The 20,373-nt window shown below is 39.2% G+C and overlaps 1 protein-coding gene across 2 annotated transcripts; it reads right to left on the bottom strand.

Moving 5' to 3' along the window:
• Window positions 1–2,695: 2,695 nt before the first annotated feature.
• LONRF3 (LON peptidase N-terminal domain and ring finger 3) lies at window positions 2,696–20,316 on the bottom strand. Of its 2 annotated transcripts, XM_083797268.1 has the most exons (12): window positions 19,635–20,315; window positions 18,830–18,948; window positions 18,131–18,253; window positions 15,794–15,949; window positions 14,163–14,406; window positions 13,398–13,488; window positions 10,121–10,235; window positions 9,560–9,681; window positions 8,745–8,903; window positions 7,577–7,739; window positions 6,631–6,780; window positions 2,696–5,919 (listed from the first exon to the last, which is right to left on the bottom strand). In XM_083797268.1, the coding sequence occupies exons 1-12, from the start codon at window positions 20,230–20,232 to the stop codon at window positions 5,761–5,763; spliced, it is 2,199 nt and encodes a 732-aa protein (XP_083653394.1). In that variant the 5' UTR covers window positions 20,233–20,315; the 3' UTR covers window positions 2,696–5,760. The 2 variants fall into 2 exon arrangements, with proteins under 2 accessions (XP_083653394.1, XP_083653395.1); XM_083797269.1 differs by lacking the exon at window positions 15,794–15,949 and having other exon boundaries at window positions 19,635–20,316.
• Between the last annotated feature and the right edge of the window lie 57 nt (window positions 20,317–20,373).

The following is a 20,373-nucleotide window of genomic DNA, read 5'->3' on the forward strand; positions in this document are numbered from 1 at the left end:
AAGGGTCCTCACTGAATATAGTGCTTTCACTGATACAGCTTAGAAAGCAGCTAGGGCTCATTCTTGGCTGAGACTGTAAATGAAAAGTTAGCCCAGTTATTGCTTCGAATCACAGAAAATGAAGCAACTCACTGTGAAGCAAGTAGTATGTGAGAGGTACCACAGTCCAGAGAAGCAAATGTAGTATTGAAAGCCAGGCCCTTGTCACTTCCCATCATTCCTACTTTACTACGAAGAAGGAAAAATGCTCTTGCTGTCTTTCACAAATGAGGTTTGGGCAACTAACTTGCTTTCTGTGAGTTAGTTCCTTCACATCAAATTTTGTTGCATTACCGTAGGATCTAGGATTTGTTCTTCATTCCTTTTTCTAAAATACCTGAAAAAGTAGCTCACATGTAATGTTTGTTACCAGGTATAGTTCTTTGTTATGCAAGCCAAAGAGTAAAGAACACAAAAAGTTTAATTAGCAAACAACTCTCCACACAGACTTTGTTGGTACAAGGTAGTTATATGTACATCTACAAACACATACAGGTTCTTTGGACTATGATTTTTAAAAAATATATTTTATATGACAGTGTGAACAAATCTGGAAAAAAACAAAGTACTTCAACCTTATGTAGAGGTAGCTGAACAGTACTCTGTTCAGTGATATGAGCATAATAACTTAAGTTTCAGTTCAAGTTCATTACAGTGCACAAAAAGGATGTTTTACAAACAAATGGAATATACAAGTCCACAAAGAACTTATTTAAAATGGCTTGATAGATATATTTCTGGCACTCTTGTAACCACATAGCTTGATGGAATTAAATTGGACAAGTATATGGTGCCAAATTAAGACATCTTACACAGAGTCTCTTCCTCCTCATTTTTGTACTTCTCCCATCCCTCACCAGGGAATTATAGAAGCTATTACATTGTTTTTGCTACACTTCTGCTCTGTAAACCTTTGTTCTGCAAATTTAAAGATTTAAAGGTGCATATGTGTATATTTATAAAATATATGGCTATGACTCTCTTAAAAAGATCAAGAATGGCAATAACAGAATACAGGCACTTCTATGTGAGGGTTACTTTAGACCTTATGAAACTCCACCACTAGTAAGCACTTCACATGACACCTGGATGAGGAAGTCAATGTAATAGTTCAGTTTTTCTTTTAAGTATTATCCCTCATTTTAATCCTGACTAGGCAGTTCAGTTTGTACCCAGACAATATTAGCAAAATGTTTCAGAACAGTGACTATGCTAAACTATCACCTTTTTGTAGCTCTAAGACTTTCATTGATTTACTGGGCTTTGGAATAAACTCCAGATCAGATCTTAAACTATTTGCTGCACCAGTTACAGGCTAGGTTGTGAAGTTGACACAGTAACTGACCTCAACCCCTGCTTAGTTTTCAGCTAATGAAGAACTCAGGGGACTGGAGAGCACTACCCAAAGAGCGTATAGTTCTAGTGGGGTTTTGATGCATCAAAAACCCTGTAGTTAGTTTACATTTGTTTTTAAATAAGTTTGTGAACACGTCCTCCATTTCTAAACACTGTGTTTAAGTACAATGCCTGTCTGTCACTAGTTTAAACACCAGTAAAGCTTCAGCACCAAACAAATCATTAAAAAGCCATCTAAAAACAAGACTTAATTTTACAAAGCTTTTTCTACAGCTCAAATTAAGCCAGACCTGCTACATCCACATCCCCATGACTTTTTTTTTTTAATTAAAATTATCTTTGGATTAAGAAATCCATGGTTCAGGTGTTCTGTTTGCAAGCAGTCATACAGGACGGAAGCATAGGCCAAGTAATAGGTCAGCCATTCAGTATGACAGCTTCTATCTGTTATTGCTACAAGCCAATGGAAGAGAAAATATCAGAAATTTTTTACAACTAACACTAGAATGTCAATTAGATTTAACACGATAATGGTCTAACACAGGTGATACACCATTTTATCATTCCGTTATGAATACTACCAAACTACTTTCTATAACTGTGTGAGTTCACTGTCAGAGTTGATTTTTCCTTACTAATCTAGTCCTGCCTCTAGTTTACTTTCCACAGTTATGCAAACCAAGATAATAGTTATTTTCATAGAAGCAACTCCCCATAAGTTATTGCTACACAAAGCAACTTCAGTTACTATAAATGTTAGAAGTTTGTCTATGTATGGGAATGAAAAATTACCGTAATTTCTTCCCCCTCAAGTCATCTGTTTTTAATTAGAAGCTATATGTACGTACAGAGATTTGGAAAGGTGATACAGTCAGCCTTGGCTACTTACTTTAATCTGTTTTGTTAAATACTTCATCTATGGAAGGGTGAAAAGACTTCAGATGAACACAACCATATCTCACAAATGCAAGTCTAAAGCTTTCACAGTCTCCAGATGTTTGAATGGTTTACCATGATATTCACTAGGAGACTGGCACTTAGTTTCTTCTATTAGTGGCTTTCCTCTCCATCACAGAATTTTTATTTTTAAAAAAGGGGGACTCATCACATTTCTATGTGAATTGAAGAACTTTTGTTGATTGTAGTAAACCCAACTCACTAATCAAGGGTCAATGGAAAATACCTTCTCTGAAGGACTAATAAGAAGCCTTTGCATTACTTATGACCTCACAACAAAAAATAATCAGTACTTCTAACCACAGAGGAAACGTAACTTTACAAAGTGCCTTTTTTTTTTAAAAAAAAAATCAATCAGCAAGAGTGGTTGAGACAAAGTAGGTACATAGAATAAAGTAAGAAGCATAAATAAAATATTCCCCCCATTAAATTTGATCAATGCCATTTCTATTATTGAAGTGAAGGTATTTTTAAGTCTGGTCATCTGTTTACTTATGCCTGTAATAAATGTTGCATTTACATCCTTGTACTGATTACTACAACTGAAAGAGTCACCCATACTGTGGCATAACTAAAGACTTCTTTCAAACCTCATTACTTAAACAACCATCTCAACTCACTGAAGGCTAAGGCTACTCATTGTCTAGCATTTACTGGACAGCTTTGTGTTCTCTAGGAAATTTGTTTCTCACATTTTCTTTTTTTCCTCTGAGGGAATTTGCAGACTACCCATTAATCTAGGATGTGTGGCCACAGAGCAGTCCCAGACAGAACGGTAGCATACATGTACTGATGAACTTCCTTGATGTACTTGATCTGTTGTCCATATCCAGGTCAACTGTACGTATCGTATGCAGTAGTTCCAGAGTTTCCAGGCTGCACCAAATACACTGGGTGTTCACAATACAGTGCATCTATATGCAAATTTCTAATTAGAAAATTGATAGCTTTACTCAAGTCTAATAAAGAAACACAATATTTGCTTACAAAATAAAGGATTCTGTCCTTGGCAATTTCTGAATTAACAAAATAGGCAGAATATGAGTATGGAGAAGATGTAGCATGCAGGCAAAACAGTAAGATCAGTGAGAAAACAGTAAAATAGATATTTAAGGTCCTTTTCTCACAGATACGAGGAACTAAGTGCCAGCTTATTTCTTTGGAAGCAACGTGGGCTCCTTGTTATGCATTAATACATAATAGTTTAAGGAAGAATTATATTTAATGCAGCTTCATTTCCAAGTAGGAGTCACTTTTTGACTTACGAAGACAAATGCTATAGCAGGTCTCAGCCACCATACACTTGTTATTGTTCAGAACATGTATGTATTTCTATACATTGTTCACAGAGAAGCATGTAAAGTACCACCTACAGAAGACGTCAGAAGTGCAGCAATCTAGTAGTATGGAAACAAGTTGTAGCATTTCTAGAGTAGCTAAATGCAAACACAGAATACATCTTCCATTTGCATCACAAGGCTGAAATGTGTTTGTCTTCCATTCTTTCTTTGGTACCCTTATGGAAAAGTCCTATAGAATTTAACAAGAGGGGGAACAGAGATAATTTTATGGAAAGTTATCAGAACAGAAATTACTCTTAATAGATGTTTCTGATGAAATAATGATGGGGAAAACACAAACATTAAATTCTACCGCATTTTTCCATAAAGGCATGGAATGGCAACTAGTGCTATCCTGGGATGAAATAAGGAAATTTGTAGCATTCCACAACAGTTTCAGGGTTTTGTTTCTTTTTGCCACTGAAAACAGTAGCTAGGAATAAAAGGCCCTGTTCTGCTCACGCTGAAATCAATGAAAGTCAAAGTAAGTCAAAGTGAGCCCCATGGAACTAAGATCAGTCCCAGAAAGTGGTAGACAGAAATCAAAAAAGCCAAAAAAGTATACAAACTGTTGATTTAAGCAACAACAAAAGAACAAAACAAAACACCTAAGTTACTGCTATTCTCATTTTTGCCCTGTTTTTACCTGCTTTACAGCTAGAAGTGATCACCCCAAAATGCACTTGTTTTCCTTAGGGGTTAAGTTAAACTACTATTTAACAACACTGACCAATCTCTGTTAAGAGAAATGCAGTGGCTGGGTAGAGATTTGAAGCTAACAGAAAGCTGAAGATTGGGGTGAAATAAATAAATAGCATTTATTACATTTTCCTTCTCATGTGATACAAACTGCCCTCTGAGTCCTGTGGTTCAAAATAACCCTCCCTCCACCCACATACACACTCCAAAACCAAGTCCCAAACACTTATGAAAAAAATAAAGCTTATCTCAACAGTAACAAGAGTAGTTGTAAAAAAGATGTGTCATATCCTACAATGAAATGATACCAATCCTTCCAGTTTCATTTTTAGGAGTAGCCACTGAGTGTGGCTCACTCTTTAGCAGTTGTTTGTAGCCATCATCCTTTCTTGCAAGGAAGGGTTCAGATATAAATTCAACTAAGTTATTCTCCATTCTGCGCAACATTAGGGGATGGAACCTTCTGTCACCCAATTCCCACTGCCATCAGCTGATCAATACCTTGATTTAGTCAAGCACTTGCACACTCATGCTTAACGTTAAGTATGTGCTTGACTGCTTTGTGATATCAGGGACCTAGTTGCAAGCATAGGATCAAGCTCCAACAACTGTGCATGAATTATCTCAGAATCTGTGTATACAAAGACTTAATGGCAGGCTGTTTCAGGAGAAAAAATCCTTAGGCTACAGTAGAACTGGGGACAAGTAGAAAAACATTCAAAGTACTTGAACACAAGTATCTGAAAAATGATCAAAGCAGTTTTTTGTGCACTGCCAGAATCATAATTTTTCCCCCCAGTTGTACATACAGGGTAGAAACACTAAATAAATAGAGCAGCTCACGTTCCTTTAGAGAATGAACACATAAATAATACACACTTTGAAACAAAAAAATCATAGTGCAAAAATAAATTATCAAACGGAAGTTGTGAACATTATTATACACAATGCTATATAAAACCTGAACCATTGGAAAAGACTTTGCAGTTCACTGAAATAATGCATAAACATTATTAATTCTGCTTCACATTAAGCTGCAGTTTACCCTTTATCCACTACAAAAAATAAAAATAAAAATAAATTAAAAACCTCTTAAGCTTTTTAAAAGGTTTATGGCAAACAAGATCACTTTTTGTTCTATCACATTTGTTATTAATTTAGCAGTGCAGTGATTGAATAATCATCTCAGAGTTCCAAATGGAAACTACTGAAGTATCCATAAACATCCCTTGATCTTTATAACTCATCTGAAATTCAGGCTTGAAACATCCTGACACTTAGATCTGTAATACATTATTGCAGTTAGATGAAGTTACAAGAAATACTCTACAGTCAAGTACTGCGGGAGACTTCACAGCTCTCCTCACCATCACCGTGATCTTGTACGAGACATGAATGTAAGGACACGTCTGATGCCATTCAAGCGGTCTTTGAGGGATTTCATGGCAAGGAAAGGGAGCTGAGCTCTGTTCTCAAGTGGAAGGACAGCTAGGACCCACCAGCACCACGCTGGCCCATTAGGATTAGCCTGCAGTAAGGGGAAGAAAACAGAAGTTAAGATACATGTATGTGGTAAGGTCTTGTTTTTGAAAATTTTTCTTTGACAACACAGCATCTTAATAACTATCTAGCAAGCGGGTTATCTCATTGCCAGCCTAATGGCTTGTGATTACATGCTGGCTTGAAACAGAAGTTAAAGCCAATTTGCACCTTTCCTAAAAATGGGATGTTGAAAGCAGAAGTGAGATGCATTACTATTTTTAGCAACAGCTTATAGGTTGGTCCTTTTTTTTTTCCCCCCTCTTGTTAATTATTGATCCAGTCGTTTGGGATACCTGCCTCCTTCATATTTTATTATTTTATACCTGGCACTTCATATTTTAGTTTTGTTGTTATATTCTGTTATTTTAGGATCCCTATCATTTGCAGTCCTTCAGCAAGAGTAACAAGTTTGTTCCCCTATTTTCTCTTACACATTTAATCTGCAAAGTAGAGTAGGCAAAAATGTTTAAGTGTGCTGGGATTAATACTGCAGGTTAAGTTACCAACATTAAATATGAGCTTTCTGTTCACAATAGTGCTACTACTGGTGCACAGCAACGTAATCCAGATACTTTGCTTATGCAGGATAAATGCAGAGCATTCTTATTTTCATCATAAGCTGTGAAGCATCGTCTTTTATCAGTTATCCTTGCTATTTCTGTCTCTAGAAGTTACATAAGCCGCGGATTCTGGGTACCTGTGGGTCAGGATCCTTAGCTGGCATCGGACCAAAATGACTGAGAATTCGACTTTTGAGTGCCTGCTTGAGCGAGTTAAACCACGTATATGCCAGATCATAGACAGAATCGTGGAGGACAAGTAATGCAGCATAGTCTTGTCCTTGCACCTGAAATGAGTAAAGAGAAGGGGGAAGTTACTGTTAGTTCAGTTTGCTGTTAGGGAAGGCAAAACGTTAATTTAGGGTTTTCTGGGGTGGGTAGGAGAAAAGAACAAAGAATGCCAAGAAAATTCCAGTACAAGTCATGAAAGGTGGGATTTTTTCCCCCTAAAAACAAACTCATTTATCAATTACTTCACCTTCTTATACTGCATTCTAAACCAAAGACACTAATTTGCAGAATAAACACTTCTGGATTGCTATTTGAAAGTATCTTTTCTAAGCACCATGCAACACAAAAATTATGAAAATAGTTAAAGCTCATTTATCACCTCCTCAAAATAGTGATTTTATCTTCCCACTTAAAAAAAAAGGCAAAGTATACTGGCTGATATAAGCCTTTGTTTTAATAAATAATTAATGTAAATCATTATGAAGGTGTAGTAGACCCAGCCCTGCTCCCTCTTACCTGAAGAGAAGTTTTCTAATTTGCTTTGAAGCAAACAGGCAACTCGTCCCCTCCCCACCACCTTTATCAACTGCAGTTACTCTGTCTAGAAGAGTGGGAAGATCTCATCCTGGATTCACTTAGTTTCTAAAATCCTCTAGGAAGAACATTCTTCAGCATATGGGCAGTGTGCGCACGTACTTGTGGTAACTCTTACGTTCCTCATCTTTAACCATGAGCAGTCAGTAAATACCAGTTTGATTTAATAGTAACTGTTCCACAAAACATGAGTTTGCTTGATATATTTGCTTAGAATTTTAGATATTATACAGTTTAAATGAAATATTTTGGATTCACCTTTTGATCCTCAATGTACTCAATATCTGCTGTATTATAGCCATCACGCTGGCTGTGCTGTATCACCTTAAATCTCCTCTTGCCAATGCTGTCTACAACAGAGCGACCATCAGCAAAGAATTCAACGTTTCTTATCTCCAGAATGCAGCCATAGTCTGCGAACCTATTTAAATCAGAACAAAAGCAAGTAAACAAGTCTTATTCTCTCCACCCTTAGTTCCACAGAACTGCCATACAGCCAGTCCCTACAACAAAGGTACTTACTAGTGTCAGCTAATTTCCATTGTTCACAGTACTAACCTGCTATAGCTCAAATTATTCGACAATTGTTTTCAAAACTATCAGGAATATTCAGGCTGTCTGATCTGATTAACACTAACTCTATGCTTTGGAATACAAGGAATTTCTTATGAAATTGAAAGTTATGCAGCCCAGAAGCACACTTTCTCCATAACTCTAGTATTTTCAATCAGGACAAAAGAACAAATGCAATTCCGAATAATCATGGAATGACTATGAAATCTATAAATGAAAAGTTCCCAGATTGTCAGCAGATTTTACTTTGTAGGTGTGCATTTTGTGTATGTCATACCTTGTAGGTGTACCTCAAAACAAAAGGAAAGAGCTATATGCAGAGACAGACATCAAGGTCAAAGCTAGTAAGACTGACTGTAAAAGGTTCAATGTAAATGCTCATCCAGTCCTTCCGAAGGTCCTGCTCTACCTCTCCAGCCTCCAATGTATTCAGAACTGTGAGGATATAAATGTATCCCAATAGCTTAGCTATTTTCCTAATTTAAAGACCACCACCTTACCTTACTGCCATTTAAATTTGACTTCTTGTGAGAAGGCATTAAACAGATTTCAGAACAGTAGAAAATATGCTTCCTTGCCACTTATTTTAAGAGGTCTGCAGTTCAACTTTGTGTAAAACCCACTAGCTCTGTGTGTTTCAAGAAAAATGGGCAGTCAGTCAGAATCCAACTGCTCAAAAGAGAAACTTCAGTCTTCTCAATGTCTTTAACTGGCATGATTAGATAGAAGCTCTCTCTATTGGAGAACTATCACAGGTATCTATAGAGATGGACCTTTCTGCAACTCTCTCCAAAAGCCTTGCCCCACAAAAAAGTAGGATAAATCAGATGGTCCAAGCACGCTGCTAACTCACCCTTTTACAGGGTCGCTGATGCACATCCCAAATTGTCTGGTGCCAGTCTCCATGCACCTTCGAATCATCAGGCGGTAACATGGCTCAAATATGTGCAGAGGGCACGGGACTGTAGGATAAGCCATTGTGCAGACAAATATAGGAACATTCTTATTTAGGCTGTAAGAAAAGACAAACCAGATAGGACACTTAACCAAAACACTCACAAGGTATAAAATACATACATTTTATACAAGACAATTCTTTAAAATTATTATATCTGTAAATAGAAGTTAAATTTAGAATATTATTAGTGTAGTAAGTAAAAGCTAAAACCATTTCCCTTTAAATTGATTATCTGACTAGCTGTTATGCAAACAGGTATACCACTTACTAGCAAAAGATGTTTTAGTTATGCTGCCTGGTTTTGCTAGTGAGAGCATTAAAGCATCTCTGCTATTCTCTTTATTTTCCTTAATCCCACTTCTTCCCTACCCAGTAATTTCTGCCCCACAGCCTGTAAGACTACTTCCACCTATTGTCTTGCTCTGTGGCTTTCACAGAGGGGCACTGAAAGCAGCTACATTGCTTTACACCTTGTTTATAAAGTAACATCCTGGATTTCTTCTCCTCCTACTTATTGTTTAGCACAGTGTCCAGTTCTTATGCATACTCAAAGCACAATTTCACCTGGGCCATGTTCTCTTTGAATCACTGATACCAAGGAAGAAGCTCTTTTGTCAGCATCTTAGTTTGTGTTCCCCAGCAGCAGGAGGCATTTGTTAGCTAACAGCAGTAGTATTAAACACTGAGTTTTAAATAAATGGTTTACATACTTGGAAAGCTCTGCTATTTCCTCTTCATAAATCTTTCTTCTTTCAGTGAGTTCCTCTGGAAGATATCTAGCTATTAACTCCTCCATTAGTACTGTTTTACAGTATTTCCTCATAGCCAAGCACTGCAGTAAAAAACAAAACCAAAAAAACAGAAGCCATTATATTGTCTAGCATTTCAAAGTGTATGTGGCCTATACACAAGGTAGTCATCTGTTTGTTCTGTTTTTGTATGTCTATAGCACATCAAAACAATCTTTTAAGCTTGCACTACCACTGAAGAGTTGTTTATTGAACTATTCCCTATGTTAGAGACATTATTTTAGACAATCTGTAGGTGAGCTGCCTTCCTGTCCCAGCTTTCCCAAGTACAGGCCTGGTTGTAAGGTTTCAACAATGAAGATTATCCAAGCTCTAAGTCACAAGAATCACAAGTGCATTTTAGAAGTCACCTTTTTCTTCAGTTATGCCATAATAGTTTTGAGTTTGGAAGGTTCCTGAAGGTGCTACTTGATCCCATCATGTGCCCTTGAATTTATGCTGACAACATCCAAACATCATTACCTCTGAGAGCCCTTCTTTGCACAGGGGACATTTTGGGTTGTGATCCAGGCATCTCTCAAGACATTTGAGGCAGAAGGTGTGTCCACAAGGTGTAGTGACAGGTTCATAGAAGAGCCTGGATTGGGAAAATCCAAAAGACAAAAAGACAACAATATCGTGTACAAAAACAAAAGAAAAAGCTGTTACCAAAAAGCTTTGCATTAATCCACTAATTTAGCTACTGACTACTCCAGGGATAAAATTGTTTCTTGCTTTTCATGCCTTCATCCAACTTTTGTCTTTATTCATCTTACAGACATTGTTATTGTCACCTAATGTGGAAAAGGCAGCCCATGAACTAAGATTTTGGTGAACGTGAGAGGGAAATATTGTCTTTAAGTTCAGATAGGCCAGGACTTCATTATATTCAACACAAGTAATAAATAGAAGCAGAAGTTGGACCATCTAACTTTCTGATGAAATTGAGCAATGCTTATACAACTATTAGTGTGGAAATCATGTGATTATTTGTATGGGTAGAGTGAAGCACAAAACAGCTATTTGCAAGAATAGCCCACAAATTGTTACAATGAAATGTATTATTACAGACCTGGACTGGGAAAGCAGTTTTGTTGGAATAGACAGTTTTTAAACCTTCAAAGAACTGTTTTTCTGGAAAAGCAATGATATTAAATTCATGTTTCATCTAGAAAAATATTTAAATATATAAGGCCAGGACTTTAAAGTATCTTCGTATCTAACCTTTACCCATTTCAAGCACCTCTGGGACACTTATTTTCATGTAGAAAATATTTTTGGCTTATTATAACTGTGATATTGTAAAGTGATGTCTCCTTGCAAGTAAGTACCTTAGAGAGATGTTGATCATTTAAATAATCCTACTAAATCTAAATAACCTTTTTTTTTTGAATACAAAACATTCAAAACTATAAATTATATTGCTTGGCATACGATACACTTCACAGCATATTGCCTAAGCATTTTAGGGGCTCAAATACTAGTCTAATTTTATTTTATCAAGTTTATCAAAGCAACAAACTAAGTTCTATTTTACTTGTGGAAATTATAAATATGTAAACCCACATTTATTAATATCTGAAACAAGATGAGTGTACTTAGGAGCATAATTGGCTCTTTACAAGATTGCCATTGCCATTTTATTAAATGTCCTTAGTTACTATAAATATTGACATTTAAGCAAGGGAACATATGAAGAAGCATCTAAAATGCCACACCTATTATTGCAACTTGACTGTATAATTGAAAACCCTTATTATTTGTTTCATGAACAGAAATCTCACTGCCTTACCTTATTGCTTTGAATTATGTAAAATACCAAATTCTACATTATGCTTCAGTAAGAACTGGTTTCCACATGTAATTATTTCGTAGTGACTACTTGAAATGTTAGCATAAATACAAGAAATTCCTGTTAAAATGCATGATCCTGCTCTGGCTCACTGCAGCCAGCAGCAGCTTTTTCCCAGTGACTGAGGGACCTGGACCAAGCCTTGTGACTTGCAGAAAGAAACACTATACAAAAAGTGACATCATTTTAAGGTATTGTAACAGCAGAAAATGAGTATTCACACCTGCTGAGTAATGCTCCCTCATTTCTCACTGACATGTTGCTTTGAGCATTGCTTTTTATTTTCTGCTTGCTTCTGGAGTGAATGTAGATCAATAACGTTTTGGCCACCCTACCAGACAAATAGGCTAATAACAGCTCCTGCAGTTAATTGTGACTAGGTCAGTAGGTTACTAGGTAATTAGTACAAAGCATCTCAGGATCCAAATCCCTAAAATACATCTGACAAACACAGCAGGAAATAATTATGATCAGTCTGCATTAATAACATGAAAAAGATCTTGTGACAGCTTCCCTTAGCGCAAGCCTTCATTATTGCAGTGTTACAAGGCTGTCATCCTTCTCGATGCAAGACCTGTATGTGTGATTGCAATTATAAGATCAGCACTAACAAACATTCCTGTACCGTCACAGAACCAGCAATCCTCAAGCTAAATTCCTTTAAGAATGTATTTTAGTCTGTTTCTGATTAACAGAGGATGAGAAAGTAGAGTTAATTTCATTAAAAGCACTGAAAAATGCTTTGTGGACATAATCATAAACTCATTAAAGCCAGATAAGACCAACTGTGTGGCTTTCTGTTAGAGGAAAGTTTTGTTCTTAGCAGTATCAAGTGTTCTTATAGTTGTATAAAATTTTGGAGCATGTATTTAGCTGTAGGCAGCTGCGGGGAGAAGGGACAGATCTGATTTATTCCAAGCAGAAGCAAGTTTTAGCAGTTGTTCCCTCAAAGGTTTCAGTTTCTTTGAAATAAATTGAAGCGCTCCCCCCTACCAGCATATAACAAAGCAAAGAAAATCCACATTTCTCCAGTCACAGACCTTCAGAAAAAAAGCCTCTTCATGGTTTTTTTTTCTGATATTCAAGAATTGGAACTATTGTGCAAGACAAACCTTAACATACTTTGTTGATAAATCTGAGTAATTAAAAAGATAAATGTAAGCAATGCTTTAATGCAGAGATCAAAACCCCTGTGAAACACATCTTCCCAGTGTTTGCTTCAAAGTCAGTAACAGAATCTCATTTCTTTTTAAACAAAGCAAGCAGTAAAACATGTGCTTGACAACTTTGTTGTTGTTGTTTTGTTTTCTAAAAATCAAAGTCATTGCTGTCCTTAAGAAAAAATCTGTTAATTAACTGAGAGAAGAGATCAAGGAAGTGCAGTGATAGCCTTAGTAAACTAAGGAATTCAGTGCATCTGTTAAGCAATTGAGGAAAAAAGCATGCTTGTTTGCTTGCAATACCCTCCTATTGTAATAGCAGGAACACTAATTTAAATGCAAACTTGCTATATTGATAATACTTAATAGCTATTTTGTGTATTACATAAACACTATATATGGTTCAGTAAATTCCAAAGGACGAACTGTGGTCAAGTGCACTGGGTCAGTGGGTGGGTGTAACTGGTGAGAAAAAAATCTTTCAGACACCTCCACTAACGTGCGTAACCCTTCAGTGACCTCATGTGTCCTTCCCAATCATTAATCTGGGGCAGATGGAAAATACCTATTCATCACAGTGTTCAGAACCAAAGGTCTAGAAATGCATTAATGCAATAATAATTATAATAAAGGTTGGTTTCAAGTCAGAGAGAAAACTACATACCAAGCAAGCTAGAAAATCTCTAGATTGAAAATGGAAAAGATCCAGTTTCAAAGCTAACGACATCCACAAGGAAATAATGGATACCTCATACACAGGGAGCAGTCCAGATCTGATGGATCCACAGATTCAAATGGAATATGTTGCCCAGCGCCATTTCCTTTAGTATCAACCGCATCTAACAATAAAAAAATTACAATATGATTGGACACTGCTATATACACCAGCATCTGTACATCTACAACCGGCATCGGATATTTAATCATGCATTATATTTACTTGGAAGTTACTGAACCATTGAGCATCATTACAGTAATTTCTACACAAAGCATCAAACTCAACTTTAGCACAAATAAACACACCTCCCCTTAATTTTGGTGACATTATGCCAGCTTACAGAGGGTTGAATTTAGCCTCGCATTAACAACATCAAAATATATTTTGTGTTGGAAGCCTTAAGTGGGACAAGTTTTTTTGTCATTCTACCCTACATCCCACACTGTCAAAAAGGGGCTGGACCTCAGATGTCAAAAACAGAATTAATGCTTAAGCATAATTTTTCTTTATTATTTTTAATGGATATGGAAAGTGCCAGAAGTACATGTAACATTGATGTTCCTTAAAAGATTCAGAGCTCTGCTGATAAACAAGCAATTGACTCAACATTCTTAGCTACCTTTTAGACTAACATAATCAATTTTTACAAGGAAGGTTCCACATCATGCCCTGATTAAACTAAAGAGAAAGTATAAAAATCAAAGTGTAATTTGGACCGTCTTCTTAAGTTTCACATAAGCAAAAACTCCACTGATTGCATGTCATGGAACTTACCCTGTGTGCAATTCAACATACCTTTCTTCATGAGCTTGCAGGGCACCTCAGCACTTCTCACCTCCTCTGAGCAGCCCTTCCTTTTCAGGAGGCTGCGCTTATCAGAAGTGGGAAAGGCAGACTCTGCAATGGAGGTGAGTTTGTTCTCCTCCTCTAAGCAGTCCTTTTTACTCTCTGTAATTTGTATGGATTTCCTCAAACTGCCAGAAGTAGTTATATCTGGTTCCTCTTGAAGAGGAAAACCCTTTTTCTGTTCCACATTTACCTGTGTAAAGAGAGGATTGTCATTGGAACATCAATCTTCCATCAACTCGGTAAGGAAAAAAAAAACAAACGTCGTAAGTCTTTAATATTGTGAATCACCAGGAAGGACTTAGTCGAGAAACAGCAGTTTGAGAATGACTCTGTCAGGGCTTGATTTCAATGAAAAATAAATGCAAACTATCCTCCCCTCCCTCCCCCAGTATCATCGAGTATTTTCAGCCTTTATGTATGGCTTTATAGTTCGGTCATGAAACTTGATTCAGGCAGAGATCTGGCTAAATGTCAGGTTAAATACATTGTTATCACTTAACCTAAGGAAAAATACATATTGTTTCTATCATAGGGATGGTATTAACCATCAAAACGACCAAAACAATGTGAGTTTCATTCTAAGGAAGCAGTATAAACATGCAATTTAAAACAGGAAAAAAAAATGCACAGCTTCCTTCAGAGAGAGACTTCTTTTGCAAAGGATAAAACAATCATTCTTTATCCTGTTATGGCTACAGAATAACCTGTAAGCAGCCATTCTATAGGACTTCACCTATCAGCTTGTCACATCAACTCCCCAGATGAGCCTGAAAGCAGATACTGTGGATTGTGATCAGGATGATATTTAACATGTAGAAAGATGAGTGAACTGTCCCTCACATGACTTACTGCATGATAGGCTTGTATGAAGGGATTTCTTTTCAGAGTATCCTAATAGCCTTTCCAGAAGGCAAGGTCACTGGTTCTTACGTCCCAACAAGGCTGTTCAAAACCTACCATTTTTGTTTGTAGGGACTAGTCAAGTTTTCTCCTACATGTACAGCCTATGCAGATCCTATTCTTAAAGTTCAGGTTTTAATGAAGCAGAAGTGGTCCTTGCCCAAACCTGTGAATTTAAACCTCTACAGCTGTTCACAAAACTCTGGCTGTGGAAACAAACTTACAGACTCACTAATATAAATTATGTGGCTCTATAATAATCTCTAATCAGTGTATAGAAACTGAATGCAGGATGACTTTGTTGCTGACACATCATCAGTTACAGTTCAAGCTAAAACCCTGTATTTGAGTATTTCAAGGCCTTTAAGGGTATCGCAATCCATACTTCAGAGGCTCTTTCCTACTACCAACTACTTGGAAGAGCTAACAACAGCAACAGTACCCACTCAATTCTTACATAAAATTTCTAAGAACAACAGACGGCTTCAATTAAAGAAACAGAAGTCAGTAAGAGACTTCAGTAGGTCCACATTGTTTTTTGTATGTTCTGTAACAGTACATCTGAAAAAAAAAATGCATCATTCCATCTCCCAGAGATGTAAAGGAGACAAGGCTTCCCCATGTGAACATAAAACACACAGCAAAATTAAGAACCACACATCAGACTTGATCTTTACCTTGAGCAACCTCTGTAGGTTATGGCTGGTGCCTCCAGATCCCACTGAATTTAGGAGATTCCCCTTTAATCTAGAATGATGTGACAACAGCTGCAGGATATCTGGTAAGTGTTCCTGAGCATTTCCCGGGATGAGTGAAAACAAACTAAGTAGAAGCTGTGATATAAAACAGAATACTTCACTGCTTAGTTCCTTCCTTGCAAGTTCTAAATGAAAAAGCAAGTAAGGGAATAGCTGACAAGCATCCTTGATTTTTTAAAAACCGTTTAAAAGAGCCCTTTAGTCTAGGATAAGAGGAAAAAAAAGTACACAAGCTAAAGTAATACAGGCCAAGCAAACAGAAGAGACATTTTTGGAGTTAAACAAGCCCATAAATTACTAACCATTCTCTAAGTGAAACACACACCTTTGTCCTGTTTTTCTGCAGTTCAGAGCTCACCATAAATTACTAACATCTTCATTTTTTGCTGCATATCAGAAACTTTCACTGAGTTTACTAAGTACAGAAAGCACTCATCTCACAGGCTTAATCTAAGATCAGTTAAGTGTTTCTGATACTGTAAATTATAACTATTTCTAATTCACTCATGAGAATACAAAAACGTAATCAGGAGAAAAATGCTCTCTTCATTTGCTATCAGAAAATAAGTGAATGTGTATCAACTTGCAACTTGTAGCCACTCGTACAACACAGCTCATCAGATGATTATGAAAGAAACAGATGAATGGAAAATTCGCACACTTTGAAAACTAATTTCAACATACAACTGAGGTGATCCTGTTGATGCCTGAGGAAACTAAATAGCAGCTAAGATAGCTTTTTAAAGCCAAAAAGGATTCCAAAGGATCACACTATGTCAAAACTAACACAGACAGACAGTTAACATAACCAGAACATCACAGTTACACCCAAAGAATTTGGTAAGAAGTAGTTTGACATTGTTATGCAAACAGCCTTGGAAATGACCCAGTAGAATACTGCATCATGGATGAACTCTGTGTCTGATGAGTGCACAAGTAATTCTTTCAGTCACAAGCAGCCAAGTTTTTCCTCAGAACCCCACTGCTCAGAAATCAGGTGTCTTAGATAAAGCTCTTTGGAGTCTGAATTTAGAATCACATCTGTTTATTCCTGCCCTTCTTGCTCTAGTGCATAGGAAGTCTCCCAGCATGACTATGAAAAAACAAGTTATGATACAATGATGGTGAAAGACTGCATGGAAAACACTGGCAAGAAAAAAAAAGGTCCAACCAAGCCAGAAAGCTAAACAAATAACAATGCTAAACAAATAACAATGAGAAAAAAAATAACGGGAAATGGAAGTCTCAACCGCATACAAAGTGAGATACAAATCTGGCTGCACTGCAGCCACCCGGGTAATAACTTTCTCAGTTACTTTCATGAACAGTGCTTAACTGCAAGAGTGCTACTGTGCTTTTAGAAAGCTTTTCATGTCACAGAACTCAGCAGCCCAGAGGTTCACATACCACCAGCCACTAAGAAAAGCACGAGCACACTGTCATGAAAGAAAAATCAGTATAATGAAAACAGAAGTATTACATCTTCATTATCATAAGCTATTGTTGCTGTGACGCTAAGCCTTTCAGCTACAACAACAGAAAATGATTGATTGTCAAAACACTAATTTCTTAAGAGGTGGGCAAAACAGTACTAGCAGATTTCACAAAAAAACTCTAAGAATCCACATCAATTTCAGCAGCTGCAAAAAAAAAGGCTCACCGCAGATCTATTTTGTTGCTTTTTTAGAGTTAATTATTAGCGATCTTAAAAAACTATTTTAAAAACAGCTCTTTTGTTGACTGCTTCCTTCCACGCCTCCTGCACACACCGATACTCAGCACAGCACGACCGGCAGTAGGAAGAGAGCTGCTGCTCCCAAGTGGAGTTTGACGGGTGCTGCGTGTTGCGTTCTAGCAGTCAACAGCCTGATACAACATTCAATAGCAACTGCCCCTCTTTTGCACTCTCATTGGCACTACCTTGCTAAGCTAGGAAAGTGAACAGAAGTTTGATTATGGGGAATCACAATAGACCGTGGGTGGTGATTATTAACAATTGACTTTTACTTCAAGATTGGTGATGCTAACACCGTGAATAACTGTTTCCACATAGTATCTGCCTAGTATGTTTTTTTTTTTTTTTTTACTACCTCCAAGAAAGCGATACACATAAGGCCAGAATTTGAACAACAGCGTGGACATCCCTCCACCCAACCCTTCACAGTAATGAGAGAGGGACAGGGGAAAGAATAAAAACTCATTTTCAGTGGCCTGTCATAGAAAAAAACATAGTTCCAGATGATTTAGGGAACTTACCTTCTGAGCCTCAGACTTGGCCGTCTTGTTCCCAGTATCTAGAGCAAGGCAGAACAGGAACTCTCTTAAAGCTTCTTCTGTTTTCCCCAGATTAGCTAATGCTTGTCCTTTCCTTAAGTGACCCTGCAACGCAACATATCCCCAGTTGCAGCTTTCATTCATTTTGTTGTGAGAATGCAATAAAGGCAAGATGAAGTAATAGAAAATCTTTCCAGACAGAGAGAGTTCGGCAGGGATAATTCACTAAAACAGTCTGTTATACCTTGACACCACCAGTGCCTGCGTTTCAAGCTCTTACAGGCAGAACGGGCATATTCTCCAACTCGGGCAGATATAATTCTCACAGCACCTGAGCCCAGCTGATCTTGGAGAAATCTACTTCCCCTACATTAATCTCCTAACTAGTGATTACTTCCTTATATAAAAATATAAGCACAACATCCATTTTTTAGAGACAGTTCATGAACTTGAGATTCCTGCAGGTCAAAAACAACAGCGTTAGCTCATCCTCCAGGATGATCACTCTCTTCTTTCACCCCAGGAAGCTCAAGAATATCACGGTTCAATGTCTGTAAGCCACAGGAGTCCAAGAAATTACAAGACAAAGCTTGCCTCAGATTCAGCTCTGACCAAGGCAATGGTTTTCTACCCAGGGCAGCAGCATCAAGGCTTTAAAATACAACTGGAGTCAGAACTTACTTTCAACCAGTACGGCTGAAGTCTGCATGCTGTTTCTGCATCATGCAATGCCTCTTCACAAGCTTTCAAAGTAGAGTTAATCTGGGACCGGTTGCTGTATAGTAAGTGGTCATTTGGGGCTGTAGGAAATAAGAAATTGGTTAATTAACCTAACTTAGAAGTAGTTACATAAGCTTTATTCCTTAGAAATTTATTTTTAAAGCACATGCTGTTCCTCACAACTTGTGCATAAAAAAACAATATACCCAGTCTTTAAATAACCGTGTAGTAAACGAAATATGGAAACCTCTTCGTGAAGCTCCAGCCGAAGTGCCAGCTACACATTACATAACCGCAGGAAACATTGCATAAATAAATGCCGAAACACTTGCACAATAAATCACCGGTTCTGACCGAGGACCAGAAACTTACAGGAGACATTCGGGGTGGCAGGGGGAATCATGCTATTGTGTGGATAGGAGTTTCAAAATCTCAAGTATCAAAGTTTAGAGGGGTGGATACGGTTCTCTCCGTGCCACTGCTCACGATGGGAAGAGAAGCACTGCCCACAGGCACCTGTCCCCACCAGAGCAGGGCACAGGGGGCGAGCAGCTCGGCACCCGGTGCTGGCAGCGCTCGGGGCGAGCAGGGGGGGCTCGGGGCAGCCCCGCAGCCGGCTCCCCCCTTCCCTCACAGCTCCTTACACAACGGGGCCGGACCGCAGGCTCCCGGCTTATGCAACCGCTGCTCTCCTGACCCACTTTCACCGCGGGACGGAGCCTCCCCGCTCAACCCCCCCCCCCACCGCTTCCTCCGCCGGCCTCACCTAGGCTGAGCGCCTCGTTGTACTTCTGCAGGGCGGCTTGCAGCTTCTTCTCCTCGTACAGGCGGTTCCCTTCGTGGCGGAGCTGCGACGCCTTCACTTGGCAGGGGAACCACTTGGCCAGCAGGTTGCTGAGGATGACATTGACCCGCGGGAGCTGCCCGCCCGCCGCGCCGCCCTCCTCCCGGCACAGCACGCAGCGGGCCCGGGGCGGCCGCTCCCTCTCCAGGCACTTTTTGCAGAACGTGTGGCCGCAGGGCAGCGACACGGGCTCGAAGAGGAAGCCCTGGCACTTGCGGCACCCGAACACCTCCCAGTCGCGGGGCTGCTGCTGCGGGGGGCCGCTGGCGGTGGCGGGCAGCCCTTCCCTCAGCCGCACGCCCCGCGCCAGGCACTCCACCAGCCGCCCCAGCTGCTCGGCCCGCAGCTGCCGGTGCCGGGACGCCAGGCGGTACAGCGGCAGCGCCTCGGGCAGCCTCCCCGCGGCCGCCAGCCCGTCGGCCCGCCCCAGCAGCGCCCGCCACTCGGGGGCCCGGCTGCCGCCCGCCGCCAGCTGCTGCAGCACCAGCGGGGGCTCCGGCGGCGGCTGGCGGGAGCCCATGGCGGCGGCGGCGCCCCTCAGCGAGGCGGCCGGGCGGGGGGCGCGGCGGGGCCCCGGCGGGCCATGGTGCTGCCGCCCCGCGCCGGGAGCGTCCCGGCCCGCCGCCGCTTATATAAGGGCGGCCACATGATGCGCAGAGCC

Source organism: Anser anser (genome assembly GCF_964211835.1).
Source record: "Anser anser genome assembly, chromosome: 13".
Taxonomy (NCBI): Eukaryota; Metazoa; Chordata; class Aves; order Anseriformes; family Anatidae; genus Anser; species Anser anser.